This window comes from Episyrphus balteatus, chromosome 3 (assembly GCF_945859705.1).
Source record: "Episyrphus balteatus chromosome 3, idEpiBalt1.1, whole genome shotgun sequence".
In the NCBI taxonomy this organism is placed as follows: Eukaryota; Metazoa; Arthropoda; class Insecta; order Diptera; family Syrphidae; genus Episyrphus; species Episyrphus balteatus.
In genome coordinates, this window is record NC_079136.1 from 46,726,519 (window position 1) to 46,748,699 (window position 22,181).

General features: G+C 28.8%; 1 protein-coding gene across 1 annotated transcript; it reads left to right on the top strand.

Annotated features, from left to right (window-relative positions):
- The first annotated feature begins 3,557 nt into the window (after positions 1-3,557).
- On the top strand, positions 3,558-9,510 carry LOC129914976 (facilitated trehalose transporter Tret1-like). Its single transcript, XM_055994429.1, has 4 exons — positions 3,558-3,603; positions 3,679-3,837; positions 8,263-8,405; positions 8,470-9,510. The coding sequence occupies exons 1-4, from the start codon at positions 3,558-3,560 to the stop codon at positions 9,484-9,486; spliced, it is 1,365 nt and encodes a 454-aa protein (XP_055850404.1). The 3' UTR covers positions 9,487-9,510.
- Positions 9,511-22,181: the final 12,671 nt, after the last annotated feature.

The following is a 22,181-nucleotide window of genomic DNA, read 5'->3' on the forward strand; positions in this document are numbered from 1 at the left end:
TGTGCGTCGGTGCGTCGTCACAAAAAGCTGTACATGAAGCTGCAGCCTAAACGGGTTGAGGGATTTTCTTGAAATTTGGTACAGATGATTTTTTTGTAATTTCCAAGGTTGTTTTTTTTTTTGTTTTTAAATATATCGCTTTAAACGTATACCTCCCATACAAAGTTTTGGAGTTATTGCAACTTTCTCGAAAACTGCTCTAACGATTTTGATTAAATTTAACATACGTAATGCTGTTTGCAGTTCTAACATAACTGCGTTTTTAGTTTTTCTCAAAAAATGCGGATAGTGAAAATATGACATTAACTCTTTTTTAAATCGCGGATGTCGGCTCTTCCCGTACATCTTAATGGAGTTATTGCAATTTTCTCGTAAATGACTCTAACGATTTCGATTAAATTTTACACAAGTAATGTTATACGTAAATCTAACGTAACTGCGTTTTTAGTTTTTCTCAAAAAATACGGAAAATGGAAATATGACTTTACATTTTTTTAATCTTTGATGTCGGCTCTTCCCGTACACCGTTAATGAGTTATTACAATTTTCTAGACTAAATTTGATATACATAATGCTTTAAGTGATTTTAATATATGTAGCTAATTGCGTTTTTTGTTTTTGTCAAAAAAACACGAGTAACAAAAATATGGCGTAAGAAAAACTAAAAAAAAATAATTTCGTATTTTTGCATTTCTTATGAAATTCCTTAAAAAAATAAAATTTTAACTAATTCAAAATATTTTTTTTTAAATCTTTGACATAAAAGCTACTTTTATCATAAGAGCAAGTACGTGCGGCCCCAGTCGTGCATTTTATTTTTAATCCTAAGCTTTTCCCATATCGCATAAAAAAAAAGCGGAAAAACGGACCTCGTGTGGTGTGTGGCACACAAAATACCAGTTGTTGTTTTTATCTTGTTAATACGTCTTAATTAAATAAAATAGATATATCATAATGCTTATCCTATAGAAGATAGCAAAACTTGTATTTTGACATGTTTGTGTGCATATCTGATCAAAAGTCAAAACGATCCGTTTTATTTACATAAGTCAAATCTTAAACTATTAATTTAATTCTTTAACATATCTTTAATTACCTAAAATCTGATGGTAATTGATCAATACTTATAATTTTTGACAGAAATGTTCTTCAGTTATAGTTTATCTAAAATTCTGCTATAGGAGCAATTATATGATCAGGAGCGAATTAATATCAAATATAAGAATTTCTTATATTTGATATTAATTCTATAAGCTGCCATAATCTAAAAAAAAGGTCCTAATCTCAAAATGATTTCTGCCTCATGTTATAAGCCAAAGATCATATTACATGTAAATACAATAAAATAATAATAAACATGTGAAATATCGATTAAACAAACTTGTGAAATGTCTGAAAAAAGCCCATACAATTTGAACGCCTAATATAATTGTTTTTTTCCGAATTACTGATTAAGTTTAAGAAGATCTCCAAGTTGAAAATTGTGGCCCAAAGCTTTTGAATACTGTAATTCGACACACCGAATCGTTGTTGATGAAAATAAATAAGATCTTCTCATCAGGCTTCCAAATTTGTCTGGTATAAATTTAAATATTAATTGATAACCCTTAGAAATCTTTAACAAAATTAAGTAGTCATCGGAAGCTATTACCACTATTATCAGGGCACGGGTCGAGCAATTAAATATAATTTTAATACCACACAAAGCCGATCTTTAGAAAATTTGTAATCTACGTAACAGGAGCGAACTTGAAAATGATAATAAGGGATCGTCCGAAACATATAAAATTTGTTACAATGCTTTTATTTGACGTTTTAATATTCAAATGTTTCGAAAACTTGGTAATGTAGATATTCCCAGTCTTCGGATATGTGTTCAACTAACAAAATCAATCTAAAAAGTAAAGTTTGATAAGGCACCAAAAAAAAAAATAAGCATGCTGATAATTTTAGGCCTCTAAAGATCACCATCCGCTACTGACACAGATAAATCAAAATCAAAATAAACTATTTTTTTGTTTGTCTAAACGAAGAGTAATAAATTGTAGGCTTTCAAAAATACTCGTGACAGTCAAATGTTTTAGTCGATGGACTTAACTTCGGTGAATAAAAAGTGTTAAATAGTTGAGTTCTTTTTGATAACTGAAGTCAAAAAAGCAACTACTCATCATATTGACATATTTGCCAAAAGTAACTAAAATACTTTAAAGTTTTTATATTTCACAATTTTTATTGAGACAATTTGAAATCAATGATTTATTATACGACTTGATTAGAAAATTATTGCAAATCATTTGATTCTTGTATTCGGGTTAGTTTTAAAAGACACTTTGGTAGTTCTTAGTCGTTAAAGAAGAAGGTGTGGTCCACTTTATATTACTACGGTGATTTTGTGTTTAATTTTAATCTCTAAAAACTTACGGTATAACTTTCGATAGTAAACTTTTGAAACTGTGTCCAGCTATGATTCTGTTAACTTGTTCAAGCGTATATTGGCCAACCTTTTTAATTGTTAGATTAAGTAAAAACTATAAGTGTCAAAATAATGGCTATGGTCGAAGGAAGTTAATTATTAAAATAAATCGGATACAATTCTGAATTTGTTGTATTTTGAAAGCCTTAGTAAAGTGTTATCAGGTATTAAAACAAAAGTGCTGCTGCCAAAAACCGAAAAGAATTAACAAGTTCAAACCTTATTTTTATCTTTACAAAGTGATACCTAACTCATTTTTAAAGTTAAGGCACTTTTCCTTAGAACAAAAGATATCAAAAGTTCAGGGTTTAAAAAAGTTTTGAAAAGGGTTGTAAATAATAATTTAAAAAAATGCATTACCAATAAAAAAAAATTGATTGCAAATAAAAACATTTTGCATTAAAAAAATGAAAAAAAAAAAATGTCTGCATTACAAAAAAAAAATAATAATGCGAAACGTGTACATTAAACAGTTTTTTAATATTCGTCGAATTTCCTACATTTTTAATTATTTGGTCTTAAATTAGGGTTAATATTATTGTTGAAATAGCTTATGTACGGTCAAATAGTCGAAATTGTAGGAAATTGGACGAATAGTAAAAAAATATTTAATGTATTGATTTTTTTTTTCAATGAAAACATTTTTTTATTTGCAATACCTAACATTTTTTTTAATGCAAAAAATAAATTTAGTTGCAATTACTTAATACAATTTTTTTTTAGTTGCAATAAATAATTTTTTTTAATTCAATTTTTTTTTTTTATTTGTACCAACTGGAAAACAAATGATTTTTAACAACTCTAGTTCTGAAATGATTCAATATTTTTCTGGCATTTCCAATCATTACAAAAAGAGTGTTTTCGATTATTTTTTCTTTCACGGTCAAATTATGAAGATGGCTAGGATGTTTAGAACGAGTTCGATCAACTATTGTTATTATTATTAATTAAATGATTAGGCTATTCATTACCTACGTTTTTTAATCTCTCAAATGATTTATGCAACATTGAATTTAAATCTCGGTCAAGTGCGAAAAAATAGCAAAAATTAAACTTTTTTTTTTTTTCTTATAGATTACCAATAATGGATCCAGTGAAAAATTATCGGCTTTATTTGTTAACATTTTATGGTAAAGACACTTTTCGTGTACATCTTAATCAGACCAATTTTAACATAATGTGAATATCTTTATTATTAATTGAAGCTTCTTTGGGAAGTTTTTCGGTGGGAGTATACATTGGATGGACTTCACCTATGGTACCAAAGCTGCGAGATAACACTTCAGATAGTCCATTAGACTATGGCATTAGTACGGCAGAAGAAGGATGGATTGGTTCATTGACTGCAGTTGGAGCTTTCTTTGGTAAGTACGCAAATAAATATAAAGTAAATTGAGTCTTTTTAAGTGTCAAAAAAAATGCAACAGTATAACTTTTATAGATTAAAATTGTTTCATAAAAAAAAAATTAAAATAAAAATAATTTATGAATCTTATTTGGCAGATTAAATAACCTTATAGTATTAATATAAATACTTAAATCAGGTTTGTTAAAATATATAATTTGTTGCAAGTGTTTTTAAATAAAGTTTTCTATTGCAAATAAAAATATTTTTCATTAAAAAAATGTTATTGCAAACTAAAAATGTTCTGTATTTCAAAATAAAATTCAATGCAAAATGCGAATTTCTTACAATTTTGATTGAATATTTGGCCTTAAATAATTTTCAAAATTATATTTAGTATTATATATACTGTACATATACATACATATTTTATTGGTTGAACAAGCTCATGTTGACGTGGAAAGTAAAAATCGTAAGAATAGTAAAAAAAAAATGTAAAGCACACATTTTGCGTTGAATTTTATTTTAATGCAGAAAATATAAATAATTGATTATATTTTTTTATTTTGATATATTTATAACGGGATCGGGTCAAAATTTTGGCCTCAAAATTCTGCTTTTCAAAATTTTGCTTTTTTAAAGAAAATTCTGTTTTTCAAAATTTTGCTTTTTTTCTATTCTGCTTTTCAAAATTCTGCTTTTTAAAATTCTGCTTTTCAAAATTCTGCCAGCATTATACTTGAACAAAAAAATTTGTTTTTTTTTTTTTTTTTATAGCATATGCGCTGACTAAGAAAAATACACCTCATTAATGTAATTCAACGTTGGCACTTTTCTAAATTTTTTTGTTTAAGTGTCGCAAATATTTTTTAAAATGCATAGACTGACTTTCTTTCAAATAAAATCTATAACTTATTGGAACCTATGTTGTTTGATACAAGATATTCCTTTTCTTATTCAAATTTTTGAATATATTCATCTTTATTTGACAAATTAAAAAATTTTAAATTGTTTTCGGAAATGTTTAGTATTAAAAACCTTTTCTTAATATTTTCAAATTTATTCATTTATAAAACAAAAATTAATATACATTCAAAGAATACAAATTATATATGTAAGATAATTTTTCAAGAAAATGATTTTACAGAATTATGAAAAGTAGAACTTTGAAAAACAGAATTTTGAAAAACAGGATTTTGAAAAGCAGAATTTTGAAAGCAGAATTTTGACAAGAGAATTTTGACCCCGGCAGAATTTTGACCCCAACCCATTTATAACCCTGATTTAAATAGATAAATATTAAATGCCTTACACTTTTTGATAATAACTTATTTTGTCTCAGCACTTAGAATTCAAAAATATTTTTTAATTCATGGAAATTTTAGAAAGGAGACATCCCAAAAAGTGGATTTCGTTTGTTTTGGAGGCATTAACATTTTCTCAAAAATAGCTCTGACAATTTTAGTAATAAAAAAGTGTTTATTATTTTACGTCCCTTATTTTGGCGGGCACCTTGAATAATGAAAATTTATCTCATTAATTGTAGATAATTAAATGCTAATTTGTTGCCCAAACCAAAAATTTGTAGCTCGCATAGTTTTTGAATTATTGAATTTTCCGCTAAAATAAGTCTGTAGTTAGCGGACAAAATCCGAAATGATTGAAAATAATGATCTTACTTGACATCCAAATTTGAAGCTTTTTCAATGCTTTTCAATTACATAAACTTTGTAACTTTGTAACTTGAATAGTTTTTTTGTTATTCAAAATTCCGCTAAAATAAGACTGAAGTTAGCGGACGAAAGTAGAAAAATTTATATTTTTTTGATGCCCGAAATTGTAGCTAATTAAATGCTAATTTGTTGCGCAAAAATTAATTTTTTAGCTCCATCCAGTCATTTTTTATTTCACCTTAAAGTTTCAAAAGTGCACTTCCGGTTTGATGAGGCCAGTGGAGACTTTTTTAAAAAATCACTTTTTAAGTTTTTTCTTTTGCCATTAATTGTAGCTTTTGAATACATTATTTTTGATTTAAACCTCAGTTTTGTAGCTCAAACCGTTTTTGAAATATTCAAGATTTTGTTTTAAAAAGATAGCTCAAAAGTTGCGCAAATTTGTTGCATTTAATTAGCTACAATTTTGGGCATCGAAAAAATATTAATTTATCTACTTTCGTCTGCTAACTTCAGTCTTATTTTAGCGGAATTTTGAATAACTAAAAAACTGTTCAAGCTACAAAAACAAAGTTTATGAAATTGAAAAGCATTTAAAAAGCTACAAATTTGGATGTCAAGTAAACTCATTATTTTCAATCATTTCGGATTTTGTCCGCTAAATTCAGACTTATTTTAGCGGAAAATTCAATAATTCAAAAACTATGCGAGCTACAAATTTTAGGTTTGCGCAACAAATTAGCATTTAATTATCTACAATTAATGAGATCATTTTTTTTTCGATTCCGCCACAAAGTGTCCGCCAAAGTAAGCGACGTCAATAATTATTTTGTACCTACTTACATCATAGTTTTTTAGATTTTGTTTTGAATTGATCTTAAAAAACTGTTCCCATGCCAGACAATTTACAGGTGTCCCATCCGTAACTCGACCCATGATATCCAAGAAAACCGAAATAAAAAATAAAATAATTTAATTTTTTTTTTTAAATAAATGTTAAAAAATGCTTTTACCTTCGAAAATAATCGTTAAATTATCTGTCCACCAGTTGAAGTAGTGGAATTGTGTAGGTACAGAATTCTGTTTTACTCAAAACCAATATGAAGAGCAATTAAAAAAGTTACGTATACGCCATAGTAACTTATTTTTTCTTAGTAAGATATACATTAGGGTGGGTCAAAAAAATCGAAATTCTTTTTTTTTGAATTGGTACTCCGAAAAATCGATTGCTAGACCCCTCTAGAATATACACACCAAATATGAGCTCTTTATATTAATGGGAAGGTCCTCCGCTGTGCAATTTTCCAGTTTTACATCAAGCTTCTACTAAAAACAAATAATTTTTTTATTAATTGACTTTTTAGCAAATTTCTTCTCATATTCTTGTAGGAAATTGAACGCTCTACAAAAAAGGCCTTATACACTTTTTTCGTTTATCTAACCTTTGAATAGATATTTGAGGTCCAAAAATCGAAAAAATCTTTAAAAATTCGTTTTTTGTTCTTAATTTTGTAACAAATTGAAAAATTATAATGATCAAACGCGCAAGACATATTCTTGCTGGAAATTGATTGCTCCACAAAAAAGGTCTTAATAACTTTTTTCATTAATCTAACCATTCTAAAGATATTCGAGGTCAAAGTTAAAAAAAAATATAAAAACATTTTATATTTTTAAAAAATTCTAATTCCCTGAAACTTCATTATTTTCAAATTAGCAAGATATATTCTTGTAGGGACTTAAACGTTCTACAAAAAATTCCTTGGAATCAAATTGATTGCTTTAACCGTTTAGAAAATATTCGTATCCAAATCAATGCTCACTGATTTCAATAGTTTTCTTATGACCCGTATGCATTGCGATTTGGATACGAATATCTTCTAAACGGTTAAAGCAATCAATTTGATGCCAAGGAATTTTTTGTAGAACGTTTAAGCCCCTACAAGAATACGTCTAGCTAAATTGAAAATAATGAATTTTCAGTGAACTGGAAATTTTTTAAAAATATAAAATGTTTTTATTTTTTTTTTTAACTTTGACCTCGAATATCTTTAGAATGGTTAGATTAATGAAAAAAGTTAACAAGACCTTTTTTGTGAAGCAATCAATTTTTAACAAGAATATGTCTTGCGCGTTTGATTTTTATAATTTTTCAATTTCTTACAAAATTAAGAACAAAAAACGAATTTTTAAAGATTTTTTCGATTTTTGGACCTCAAATATCTATTCAACGGTTAGATAAACGAAAAAAGTGTATAAGGCCTTTTTTGTAGAGCATTCAATTTCTTACAAGAATATGAAAAGAAATTTGCTAAAAAGTCAATTAATAAAAAAATTATTTTTTTTTAGTAGAAGCTTGATGTAAAAATGGAAAATTGCAAAGCGGAGGACCTTCCCATTAATATAAAGAGCTCATATTTGGTGTGTATATTCTAGAGGGGTCTAGCAATCGATTTTTCGGAGTACCAATTCAAAAAAAAAGAATTTCGATTTTGTTGACCCACCCTAATATACATAGTTCAAAACTCTACTGCGGTCTTAAAGATTGTGGAATCTAATGAAAAAAATTTTTTTTATAATTTATAATTCACTTTAAGTAAACGGAGAATAAGAATGCAGAAGGAAACTTCTGCATAGGTAATTTTAATTGCACGTCAAAAAAATTGTTTAAAAATTCCCATACTTATTTATTGTGTATTCTTATTTTGTTAGCCTTTTTATCTACTATCTTATTAACTGCAATGTTCTTTTTTGGCTTTTTTTTTCAATAGGAGCTCTATCAATAGGATTTATAGCTTCCAGGCTAGGTCGAAAATGGACAATCTTAACAAGTTCTATATTCTTCGCTATTTCATATATTTTGCTGATGGTTGGTAGTAATATTTGGTACATTTATGCAGCTCGTGTGCTTCAGGTTCATTACTATTTTTGCAACCAAATTATTCGTATGTTAATAATAATAAATTCTTATATTTCAGGGTCTAGGTGGGGGAATTGCTAATGGCGTAATTCCAATATATATTGGTGAAGTTGCAACTGATACTCTTCGCGGAGCATTAGGTTCTATGTTACAACTTTCTTTGAGTTGTGGACTGGTATTCGTGTACAGTATTGGACCATATGTCAGTTATATGACCTTGCAATGGATTTGTCTAATAATTCCAATCTTTCAATTTTTGGTAACAATTTTCTTCATGCCAGAAACACCATATTACTATGCAATGAATCATCACACTTCGAATGGAATAAGATCGCTACAACATATTCGTGGACAAAAAGAAAAAACTTGCGAACCTTTGATGCGTCAAATTCAAAAAGATGTTGACGACTCAATGTCGAATAAAGGATCTGTCGTAGATATATTTGCAAATCGTGGCTACAGAAAGGCTTTACTTATCGGCTGTGGTCTGTTGGTTTTCCAACAACTTTGCGGTACTAAAGCTGTAATCATCAATAGTCAATCGATTTACAGCAGTGCCAATTCGAGTCTCGATCCAGCTATTGCTACCATTTTCGGTGGACTTGCTCAACTTGTTTCGAATTTCCCAACTCCGTATGTTGTCGAACGGGCTGGACGAAAAGTAGTTCTGCTAATCTCAGCTAGTGGCATGTGCTTAGCACTTTTGATATTGGGAACATTTTTCTACATTCAAACCTTCGGCGATGCATCGCATATTCTTTGGCTACCAGTTCCTGCAATGATTGGCTTCAATTTGTTTTATGGGTTCGGATTCGGTCCAATCCCGTGGGCAGTGTTGGGTGAAATGTTTCCATCCAACATCAAGTCCAGTGCTACATCGATTGCGTGTTCGGTTAATTGGCTGACAAGTTTTGTCGTAGTTAGGTGGTTCCCAGAATTTAATGCTTTGGGACCGTATTATGCTTTTTGGTTTTTTAGTGTAATGTGTGGATTGGCGATATTATTTGTACTCTTTATTGTGATAGAGACAAAGAAAATAAGTTTGAAGAGTATTCAAGAGAAATTACAGGCGTGATATATGCTTGGTGAAAGTATCTTAATTATTGATAAGAACTAAAATGTATTTGTTTTTGTAAATAAAAGACTTTATGTGAATAAAATATTTAAAAGAAAGAAAAAAAGGAATTTATTATTTTTGGTGCTCTGTATTTGAAACGATAATTCGAAATTAAAGTAATAATAAAATATTTGAGTTGACAAACCTCAAATCAGTGAAGGTCGATGTTATTTATTTAAAATCGATACCTTCTACGACAGCGATAAGTAATTTACTATCCGATTGGGACATCATTAAAAAATAATCTAATTCTGATTACGTATTCGTTTATATATCCAATATAAAAATGCACTCAAGTTCAATAACTATACCAATATAGATAAAGAGAAATGTTTTTGTACGACACTGTCATTATCATAATTTATCAGACTCAATGATATAGATTCTTAATTAGGTTTTATTGGTATACAAAATTTTCTACTATTGAGTCGCAATCGGAACTGAAATTTAAACGAGACACATAAGTTGCATGCAGGTAGATTATAATGATTACGTTTTTTTTACCTAAACCAAAGCAGACACTTTAACACAAAAAAAAGTCTTGGTAAAAAGTAGGTAGTTACTAATTTTATAAAACTAGTACCGCAAGAATTACTGTTTTGTTTTAATAAACAACTAATGGTATTTTCGTTTGGTAAAAAAAATAAATTTATTTTTTGTACTAATTCGGTCTAAAAAAACAATTTTTGATCTGTTCAACTATAAGAAAGTAGTCTCAAGAACAGTTTTTTGACAGATTTAGATAAAAAAATAAATTGATTTTTTTACCAAACGAAAAGAGATAGCAATACTTAAAATATAGTTAAAAAGCATGTTTGACCAATATAGAATGCACGATTTTAGTATGAAATAATAGTTAATGCTGTAAAGTTAAGATATTTAAGTTTAAAGTTGGTAATTTCAAAATATACCTAGATTTTGTTTATTTCTCAAATACCGTGAAATGGAGTGACTTTGTGCCAGTCCTGTTTTTACTTGCAATATAGGGTCAATGTGGGTAAATGTAAACAATTTCATGTCTTTTTTTTCTTTCGACTTTAGATTTTTTTATGTTTTCACGGAACAACTTGAATGGTATCTTCAAATGCAAATATGAAATGATGGCAATTCTTCTTTATAAATATAAACAAATATTTCCCAAATTGTTTACATTACTGTCAAATATGGCATGTTTACAAATACCCCACCATGTTTGTGTTTTTTTGCAAATTCGGGGTAAATGTAAACGGTGGTTTAAAATTTAGAATTTCCTCTTTAACATATGTATAACAACTTGAAAAACGTTCAAGAAGGTATTTGACAAAAACTTTTTCAAATTCCAATAAAAGTTTTTGTTTCCTTCCTTTGATTCTTTATATAGGCGCCCAATATGCATCCTGAGCAGCTCTGAACGTCATATTTTTCGTTTTTTTACGTCAACGACCGATTTTGCAACATCATCTACTGAAAATGATGGTGTTGGCTACTTTAAAATGTGACTCCGCGGCACTTTAGCAATAGTAATTGACTAAAAATACTTTATTTTTATTAAAACCAATAATTTCACCAAAAATGTTTGTTTATATTTACCCCCAGAATACGTTGTTTACATTTACCCATTATGAAAAATATTCTGGGGTAAATGTAAACACATGCAAATCGACATAAGTGTCCTGTATTTTAAAATTTGCTTGTATCACATAGAATCTACATCAAAATTAAAAACAAAAAAGTATTTGCAAATTATACTGACTTAATTGAATCTGCAAAAATATTTAATTTTTCTGAAAGACTAACGACTTGCTTGGCACTTTAAAAAATTATCTTTCACGGAAAATACGCTTCTTCGAATGAATTCTTTCTTGACAGCAATGAGCTTGACGTATAAGTTAAAAGATACATGCGTCCGCGGTTTGTACTTATGTATGCATCAAATAGATTTAACTGAAGCTTGTTATGAGCCATGTTTTCATTTACCCCTGTTTACATTTACCCACATTGACCCTAGGTACTAGGGAAAGTAACCTAACAATTTTACATGACATTACGATGATGGAGAATGCCAAAAAAGTGGGTCCGGCAATTCTCTCTGTCTGTTTGTATATTCTTCGACCTACAGCCTAAACAGGTCCGTCAAGATAGCACCCACACCCCCAAATTTCCAAAATCTGAGTATGCAATAATTTGTTGCTAATTTGTTGCTAATTAGTTGCTCTAATCCCGAATTTGTTGCTCCACCCCTTCCCCCTCAAAATTGATGTGGAAGGTGTGGGTGCTATCTTGACGTCAAGATAGCACCCACACCCATTAAAAACTCAACATTTAAAAAAACTGAGTATGCAATAATTTGTTGCTAATTTGTTGCTAATTAGTTGCTCTAATCCCGAATTTGTTGCTCCAAGATTTGACCTTGAAATGCACTTTAACAGTTTTCTCAAAAAAGCTAAATTCCCTAAAAATGAACGCACAGCAACAAAAATGGTGTCAAATTAAAGGGCTTCTCAACACCTTTTCAAAAAGGTCTCATTCGACTTTTAAATCCATCTCCTTCATGTCCAAAATGCATTGTGGAACATATCAAAACGTCAAGATAGCACCCACACCAAGAAAAACTTACAAATTTAAAAAAATGAGTATGCAATAATTTGTTGCTAATTTGTTGCTAATTAGTTGCTCTAATATCGAATTTGTTGCTCCACCCCTTCCCCCTTAAAATTGGTAGAAAGGGTGTGGGTGCTATCTTGACGTCAAGATAGCACCCACACCCCCAAATTTCCAAAATCTGAGTATGCAGAATTTTAGTGTTAATTTGTTGCTAATTAGTTGCTCTAATCTTGAATTTGTTGCTCCATGATTTGACCATAAAACCGGCTGCAACAGATGCAGTTTTGTGGAGACTTTTTATCTATGATCTTTTTTAAAAAACTAAAGATGCCAAATAATAAACATGATGTGATACTCTGCAAAAAGTTACATTCAAACTTTAAATCGCAATCCATTCCGGTATTATAGGCCAAAAACTAGTTTTTGATGACGTCACTTCGACAAAAAAAAGTAGCCCCTCAACGAATTAAATCCAAAAATCTGAAAAATCAGAAATTTGATTCTCCTGTGATGTTTATATCTAATTTAGATACTAAATTTTTCCATTACGTACCTATATAGGTAGGTCCTACCTAACTAACAAAAATATATCACATCCATAATATGTATAAATTTCAAAAATCTGAGTAGGTATACCTACCTACAGATATTACTTGCTACAACCAATAACCACTTAAGGCGAAAAAGAAAACAAAAATTAGGTCTAACTATAATGCTCCGCATTTGTAAATGTGCCGCAAAAAGAGCTCAATCTTTTCTTAATTCGATGTAGATGGTTTTAATTTATCATAGTTAAAAAAATAGGAAGACGAGACTTCTAATTGGAAAGCATCATTAGCGCACTCAAAAATGTTTGGCTTTACTCACTAAGTTCCTAAAGGCCTCAATCCCACATTTGACCCCTCTTATATTGCCCAATGTTTTCAAAATTGAAATTGAATTTTAAAAATTAAGCACTCAGTTGTTTCAAACAAAGGAATATGATAACAATAAGCATTATTGTTACAATTTCTTGAATTTTTAAAAACTTGTACAAATTGTGAATAGTGTGGGTATTTGTATCCTAAAATTTTTATGCATTTTTCCGTCGGCTAATTTTATCAATATATAGCCTTAATTTTGGAGAGATGCATTTCACATTCATTTAATTTCATTTACTACCACTATTACATTTCTAAAACCCTCAACGCTCTTCATCCAATCAGATCCCTACCTATTTTTTTTAAACAAACAAAATAAAAATTTATCTACCTATACTAAATAAAAAAAATCACACATTGATTTCCTTAAGAATAATCGCGTGTGTATGCGTTGATTTTAATTTTGGCTCCGCCCTCGACGTCTACTTTGATGAAAATACACTATCCAAATCAGCAATACCTACACGCCTACACCCTGAAATGTTTCTTTCTTTAGTCGGTTTCAGAACTGCTCTGAGGTAAGTATGATTTGCGTTCTCTCGAGTCAAAAATATTATGACTAAGGTAGGTATATACATACATATATACACATAGGTAGATATAGCTCGTAGGGTCTTTCTTAATTTCATGTGGATTTTAAATGTTGATATTAGTATGAAATTTTTTTTTTCTTTACTATACGATAAAAATCGTTGCATACCTTAAGGGAAACAGTAAGAAATTAAGTATTTTAAGAACTGATTTTTAAATCGTTAGTTAGACTATGAGAAAAATAAATTTCATTATAAAAAGATGGGTGGCATAACAGCTAACATAAATTTTCTTTATTTATTAAACTTGTTTTTGTTTTGTTTGATATTATAAGAACTATGAAATTATACAGTCTATCTAAAAAATTATCTTGAGTGAAAGGGTGATTTTTTTTAAATGGTAGGTATCCTAACTAATTCATTTTCTCATGGAAATTCCGAATAAAGTAAGTCTATATATTTTTACTTGCTCTATAGGGCAAGTATTGGTTTCGTGTCGAAAAAAAAAATTGAGGTTTTAATCAAAACCAACATTACGATGATGGAGAATTCCGAAAAAGTGGGTCTCGCAATTCCGTCCGTGCGTCTGTGCGTCTGTGCGTCTGTGCGTCTGTGCGTCCATCTGTACACATTTCCACAGCCTAAACGGGTGGACGGATTTTCTTCAAATTTGGTACAGATGATTTTTATGGAATTCTGAAAGTTGGTTTTTTTTTGTTTTTTTTTATCTCGTTTAGAACGTATACCTCCCATACAAAAAAATACGATATTGCGAATTTCTCGAAAACGGCTCTAACGATTTTGATTAAACTTTGTATACGTAATATTTAAAGCAGTGGCAATAAAACTGCATTTTTATTTTTTCTTAAAAAAGTCAAATAACAAAAAAAAAAATTTTTCATTTCACAAAATTTTGCCCTAAATGTCGGCTCTTCCCCAATATCATTTTTTTTTAAATTTAGAGCCAGCTTTTAAAATCTACAAGTAGACTAACATAAAAGTGCTTTGAACTGCAAGAGCAAGTACGTGCGACCCCAGTCGTGCATTTTATTTTTTCATGTGATAGGGTGTTTTTTTAGGTCTAGAGAAAATGTGGGTTTATTTGAAAAAATGAGTAATAATAGTGGTATTCTATTGAAATTCAGCAATTATGGTACTTTTCAGATTGGAAACAATAAACTGTAGTTCCTATAATAATAGGTAAAAAGGGTGTTTTTTTTTTGTAGTGAAAACAAAATTGATGGGCTACCCTAATGAAATTTGGTAAAAACCTTGTATTAGCTATATAAAGCAATACTAAAGAGTTTTAGTAAGTATAAAAAAAAATTGAGTGTGAAAGGGTGTTTTTTGCAAATAGACAGTAATTGGTCCCAAAAAGCCAATGAACCGTGTATAACGTCTAAGAACTTACCTAACTGTCGAAGCGAGTGTGATTTTTTTTATTTAGAATAGGTAGGTAAAAATTTATTTTGTTTGTTTAAAAAAAAGTAAATCACGACCTGATTGAATGAAAAGCCTTAAGGTCATAAGCTGTAAGAAATGCAGTAAAAAACATGAAAATGTAAACAAAATTTGTACGAGATTTTAAAGGTTTTTCTAGGAAAATCAAGATATTGTAACCACAAATGCTTATTGTTGTCATATTACATAGGTACTAGGTTTGTTTGAAAAAAAACTGAGTGCAAAAATAAAGCGTTTTTATAAAAAAAAATTTGGTCAAAGGGAGTTTTTTCGAAGAGATAATAAAATCTGAAAATGATTCATTTACTTTTTGTTTCGATGACAAATTGAACATTTATACCTACAATCTAGGTACTTAGGTAAGTTCTTAGACGTTATACACGGTTCATTGGCTTTTTGGGACCAATTACTGTCTATTTGCAAAAAACACCCCTTCACACTCAATTTTTTTTTATACTTACTAAAACTCTTTAGTATTGCTTTATATAGCTAATACAAGGTTTTTACCAAATTTCATTAGGGTAGCCCATCAATTTTGTTTTCACTACAAAAAAAAAACACCCTTTTTACCTATTATTATAGGAACTACAGTTTATTGTTTCCAATCTGAAAAGTACCATAATTGCTGAATTTCAATAGAATACCACTATTATTACTCATTTTTTCAAATAAACCCACATTTTCTCTAGACCTAAAAAAACACCCTATCACATGAAAAAAAAATATATAGACTTACTTTATTCGGAATTTCCATGAGAAAATGAATTAGTTAGGATACCTACCATTTAAAAAAAATCACCCTTTCACTCAAGATAATTTTTTAGATAGACTGTATAATTTCATAGTTCTTATAATATCAAACAAAACAAAAACAAGTTTAATAAATAAAGAAAATTTATGTTAGCTGTTATGCCACCCATCTTTTTATAATGAAATTTATTTTTCTCATAGTCTAACTAACGATTTAAAAATCAGTTCTTAAAATACTTAATTTCTTACTGTTTCCCTTAAGGTATGCAACGATTTTTATCGTATAGTAAAGAAAAAAAAAATTTCATACTAATATCAACATTTAAAATCCACATGAAATTAAGAAAGACCCTACGAGCTATATCTACCTATGTGTATATATGTATGTATATACCTACCTTAGTCATAATATTTTTGACTCGAGAGAACGCAAATCATACTTACCTCAGAGCAGTTCTGAAACCGACTAAAGAAAGAAACATTTCAGGGTGTAGGCGTGTAGGTATTGCTGATTTGGATAGTGTATTTTCATCAAAGTAGACGTCGAGGGCGGAGCCAAAATTAAAATCAACGCATACACACGCGATTATTCTTAAGGAAATCAATGTGTGATTTTTTTTATTTAGTATAGGTAGATAAATTTTTATTTTGTTTGTTTAAAAAAAATAGGTAGGGATCTGATTGGATGAAGAGCGTTGAGGGTTTTAGAAATGTAATAGTGGTAGTAAATGAAATTAAATGAATGTGAAATGCATCTCTCCAAAATTAAGGCTATATATTGATAAAATTAGCCGACGGAAAAATGCATAAAAATTTTAGGATACAAATACCCACACTATTCACAATTTGTACAAGTTTTTAAAAATTCAAGAAATTGTAACAATAATGCTTATTGTTATCATATTCCTTTGTTTGAAACAACTGAGTGCTTAATTTTTAAAATTCAATTTCAATTTTGAAAACATTGGGCAATATAAGAGGGGTCAAATGTGGGATTGAGGCCTTTAGGAACTTAGTGAGTAAAGCCAAACATTTTTGAGTGCGCTAATGATGCTTTCCAATTAGAAGTCTCGTCTTCCTATTTTTTTAACTATGATAAATTAAAACCATCTACATCGAATTAAGAAAAGATTGAGCTCTTTTTGCGGCACATTTACAAATGCGGAGCATTATAGTTAGACCTAATTTTTGTTTTCTTTTTCGCCTTAAGTGGTTATTGGTTGTAGCAAGTAATATCTGTAGGTAGGTATACCTACTCAGATTTTTGAAATTTATACATATTATGGATGTGATATATTTTTGTTAGTTAGGTAGGACCTACCTATATAGGTACGTAATGGAAAAATTTAGTATCTAAATTAGATATAAACATCACAGGAGAATCAAATTTCTGATTTTTCAGATTTTTGGATTTAATTCGTTGAGGGGCTACTTTTTTTTGTCGAAGTGACGTCATCAAAAACTAGTTTTTGGCCTATAATACCGGAATGGATTGCGATTTAAAGTTTGAATGTAACTTTTTGCAGAGTATCACATCATGTTTATTATTTGGCATCTTTAGTTTTTTAAAAAAGATCATAGATAAAAAGTCTCCACAAAACTGCATCTGTTGCAGCCGGTTTTATGGTCAAATCATGGAGCAACAAATTCAAGATTAGAGCAACTAATTAGCAACAAATTAACACTAAAATTCTGCATACTCAGATTTTGGAAATTTGGGGGTGTGGGTGCTATCTTGACGTCAAGATAGCACCCACACCGCTTTTAGGGGTGAGAGTTGACTAGTTTTTGGACTTTAAGGCTGGAATGAAAAGCGATGGAAAATTTTAAAGTTACTTTTTGCAGTGCATGAAATCATGTTTTTAATTTGGCATTTTTAGTTTTTTGAAAAAAATTATAGATAAAAAGTCTCCACAAAAATTGCATCTGTTGCAGTCGATTTGATGGTCAAATCATGGAGCAACAAATTCAAGATTAGAGCAACTAATTAGCAACAAATTATCCCTAAGATTCTGCATACTCAGATTTTTGAAATTAGGGGGTGTGGGTGCTATCTTGACGTCAAGATAGCACCCACACCCTTTCTACCAATTTTAAGGGGGAAGGGGTGGAGCAACAAATTCGATATTAGAGCAACTAATTAGCAACAAATTAGCAACAAATTATTGCATACTCATTTTTTTAAATTTGTAAGTTTTTCTTGGTGTGGGTGCTATCTTGACGTTTTGATATGTTCCACAAGTTCCACAATGCATTTTGGACATGAAGGAGATGGATTTAAAAGTCGAATGAGACCTTTTTGAAAAGGTGTTGAGAAGCCCTTTAATTTGACACCATTTTTGTTGCTGTGCGTTCATTTTTAGGGAATTTAGCTTTTTTGAGAAAACTGTTAAAGTGCATTTCAAGGTCAAATCTTGGAGCAACAAATTCGGGATTAGAGCAACTAATTAGCAACAAATTAGCAACAAATTATTGCATACTCAGTTTTTTTAAATGTTGAGTTTTTAATGGGTGTGGGTGCTATCTTGACGTCAAGATAGCACCCACACCTTCCACATCAATTTTGAGGGGGAAGGGGTGGAGCAACAAATTCGGGATTAGAGCAACTAATTAGCAACAAATTAGCAACAAATTATTGCATACTCAGATTTTGGAAATTTGGGGGTGTGGGTGCTATCTTGACGGACCTAGCCTAAACGAGTGAAGTGATTTTGTTCAAACTTGGTAGTAAGCAGTTTTGGGTGATTCCCTAGAGGGGAAATTATAACAGCCAACTTTTGAAATAAAAAAAAATATTTTTTGTCACGGTACCTGCCATAAAAGGTTTTTTTTTGGTTTCTTAATATCTTGTACAAGACTAACCCGATTTTAACAAAAATTTATACAAAAGCGTTAGGGTAAAGGTAATATTAAAATTTTAGAAAATTTTCAAAAAAAACACATTTTTGTATTTTTAAAAAATATTAAAAAAAAATTTTTTGAAAAATTAATTTTTTTTATGTGTAAAACAATTACTACTTCAAAATGGCAAACCATCTTTTTTTTTAATAATGTTAGAAAAAGTTTATACATAAGAAATTATTTAAAAAAAACCGGCTCTAACGATTTTCGAAATATTTTTCTAAAAACTCTTTTTTTTATAGAAATCAATTGGCATGCTGCAATTCCATTTGCCAATTTATTTAATTTAAAAGATTTGATTTCTTTTAATGCAAAATGCTAATAGAATATTTTTCTCAATGTCCCGTTTTAGGCAACTTGATTTTTCAACTACATTAAACCCTTAAAAATTTTCGTTTAAGTTGAACTTGTCGTTTGTGAAAAAATCAAAATTATAAAAAACAAACTGTTCTATGACTTACAGACTTAATGATTTTCAAAAAAAAAAAAAAATATTTTCTCCAAAGTTAGGCTTTTTTCAAAAACTAAAACCTGATTTGTTTTACATAGTCTAGTAGCTAAAGCTCAAAAAATGGCAATATTAGGGAACCCAACCTCTGATTATGATGATAACTTTTTTTCAAACATTGGTAATTAATAATAATTTAAAGTCTATAGATTAAAAACTGCAGCTGTTGCCGTTTTGATTTTCAAAAATTAAATTGAAGATTTTTGTGAACAAACAAATATTTTAAAAAATTTTGCTTAAATTTCATAAATAATTTGATGCCAAAAGATTGTCTAGAAAATTAAAGGAAACAAATTATAAGGTAATGAAGAATAATTTTCTCAAAAATTTACTTCAAACACAAACAAAAATATTTGAACACAACGGCAACACCTACAATATTTAAATATACGTTTTAAAAAGTTAGAAGTTTATTCATATTTGTAAAATTAAAATTAAATAAGTTGAATAAAGGGTTTTTGAAAAAATGGAAATTAAACTCAGATTTTTGAAAAAAAAAAAAATGTATTGAAAAAATTTCAACTTTTTTAAAACTTTTTCGTAATATAAAATGCATTTATTTTTCAAATTTTTTGGCATCATTCATTATGATTTGAAATTATAAAAGGAAATGTCAATACATATGTATTAAACTGTAAATTAAAAAGTATTTTATTTTCGAAGAACTTTTTTAATAGAAGTTTTGAAAAAAAAAAAAATTATTTATTTTTTTTTAAGTTCAACATTTAAATATAAAGTAATATTTTTTTTTTCATTCAATAACTCTTATTGTTGAAAATTAAATAGCAAAAGTTTAAAGTTCTTATTTGAAAAAGTCTTTGAGAAAATCAATTATTTAAATTTCAAATTCAGTTTTTATCAAAAAAATCCAATTAAATTGAAGTAATTTTTAATTTTTTTTTTTCAAAACAGTAATAAATATAACCTTTTCCTCTTCGGAATTCAAAACAAACATTTCTGTGCGAACATCACATAACATTTTCAGATGAGAATATTTTGTTGTTTCAGGGCGTGATTTTGGAGACTACTCCAAAAGTTTTAGTTTTTGAAATAATTTCTTTATTTATTGGTTATAATTTTGTTATCAAAATATCTGCCTTATGCATTATGTTTTCCACAGCGCTGTATTTTCACTGTAATAAAGGTTTATTTTTCTAAGATAATAAATATAAATTTAATTATAATTATAATAAATTTATACAGAGAGTACATGAAAAAGCTGCACACTGCGGGGGCACTTAAATTTCTTCAACTATAATATCTAATTAAAATGATACTGGATACTGGTTTAGATAATATCTTTAGTAGGTATTATCCAACTTATCGGCTATAATAATTATAATTTCTTCGATAAATTTTTTGTTTTAGCTTTGACTTTAGAGTCAAAGATTTGCTGCGTTTTTCATTCTTGACTTTTATTCGCTACATTCGCGAGTAAGTTGGTGCAAAGTGGGAAAACAATTTTAATATAACAAATAAATTCAATCAATTAATAAAATATAAATAACTCTTGCACAAATAATTTAAATTACATAAGTGTAACGCGATATTTTATTAAAAAAATAAACCATTTATAAATGTATAACTTTTTTTTGTTTGTATTTTGGTAAAGTAATTTTTTTTTTTTTTTCAAAAATTTTTAATATTGAATTTCTGTTTAACTAAATGAAGAATAGAGACACGTTGTTGGAAAAACCAATCTCAATGCAACCTGTCAATAAAAATCGTATTTATTTGACTGGACTAATTGGTAAAGGAAATAAACAATTTTTCTATGAAGCCTGCGGGCATGTTCTGAGCCTGGGGTGAGACTGGTATCAAACGAAAGCTTATGTTAGCACGTCTAGCCTTATCATATTTTTGTATGTACGGAACACGGGCCCAGGCTTCAGAGAAAAATTTGTCATCTCTTTTTTTTTTAAAGTTTAAGTTTAATATGTACAGGGTGTCCCGGGATGAGGTAAGAAGACTTTTAGGAATGATTCTTGGGTATATTCTAAGAAAAAAGTTGTTCTACAATAACTCTCTATCTGCAAAGTTGATACACTTTAGCGATGATTTAAGAAAACGCTTACTTTAGTATGCCTTTACTAAACTAAAACTACAAAAATAAATTTTTAATTAGTACACATTTTTTAGAGATTTTACCTTTGCAGGTTTTCCTAAATATCCAAAAATCTATGAGTTTTCTGGCAAACTTGTTAACAACATTTTTGTTCATTATTGTTTTCTACATAAGAATAAACTTATAAAACACTATGTTTATAACACATTTATCAAAGAAAATCGGCCCCAAAGTCAAAAATTATCATGGGTAAGAAAAAAATAATTCCATTTAAAAATTAATATCTGAGCAATTAAAAAAGATATTAACATTTTTTAATGGCAGGTACAAAGAATAGCATTTTTTCTAAAAATCAAGACATTAATGAAGTTTTTATCATAAGTATTAACGGAGTTATTAATATTAACATGAGTAAAGTCATACCAAAGTAAGCATTTTCTTAAATCATCGCTAAAGGGTATCAACTTTGCAGATAGAGACCTACTGTAGAACAATTTTTTTCTAAGAATACACCCAAGAATCATTCCTCAAAGTCTTCTTACCTCATTACGGGATATCTACACTGTATAAGTATGTACATCAATTAACCGACATTTATATGAATATCGATTAAAATTATGTTTTTTGGTGATATTATGATTAAAAATCGAAGTCACTACAATATAATCTCAAAATTATTTCGTTTTTCATTGTGAGATTTGGAAAAAAACGAACAATTATGGTCAGAAAGTGTTTGCAAAATTTGTGTATACAAAATTTAATTTAAAAAAAAAAAACCGATCCTAAAAATTTTCAAAAAACAAAATACCTTTTTTGGAGCCTAAAACCATTTTAAAATGTGTTTTCGTTATTTTAAAAACAACTTTAATACTTTTTTTTTTACATTTATTTAAAAAAAAAATTTATATAAAATTAAATTAAAACTATTTTTATAC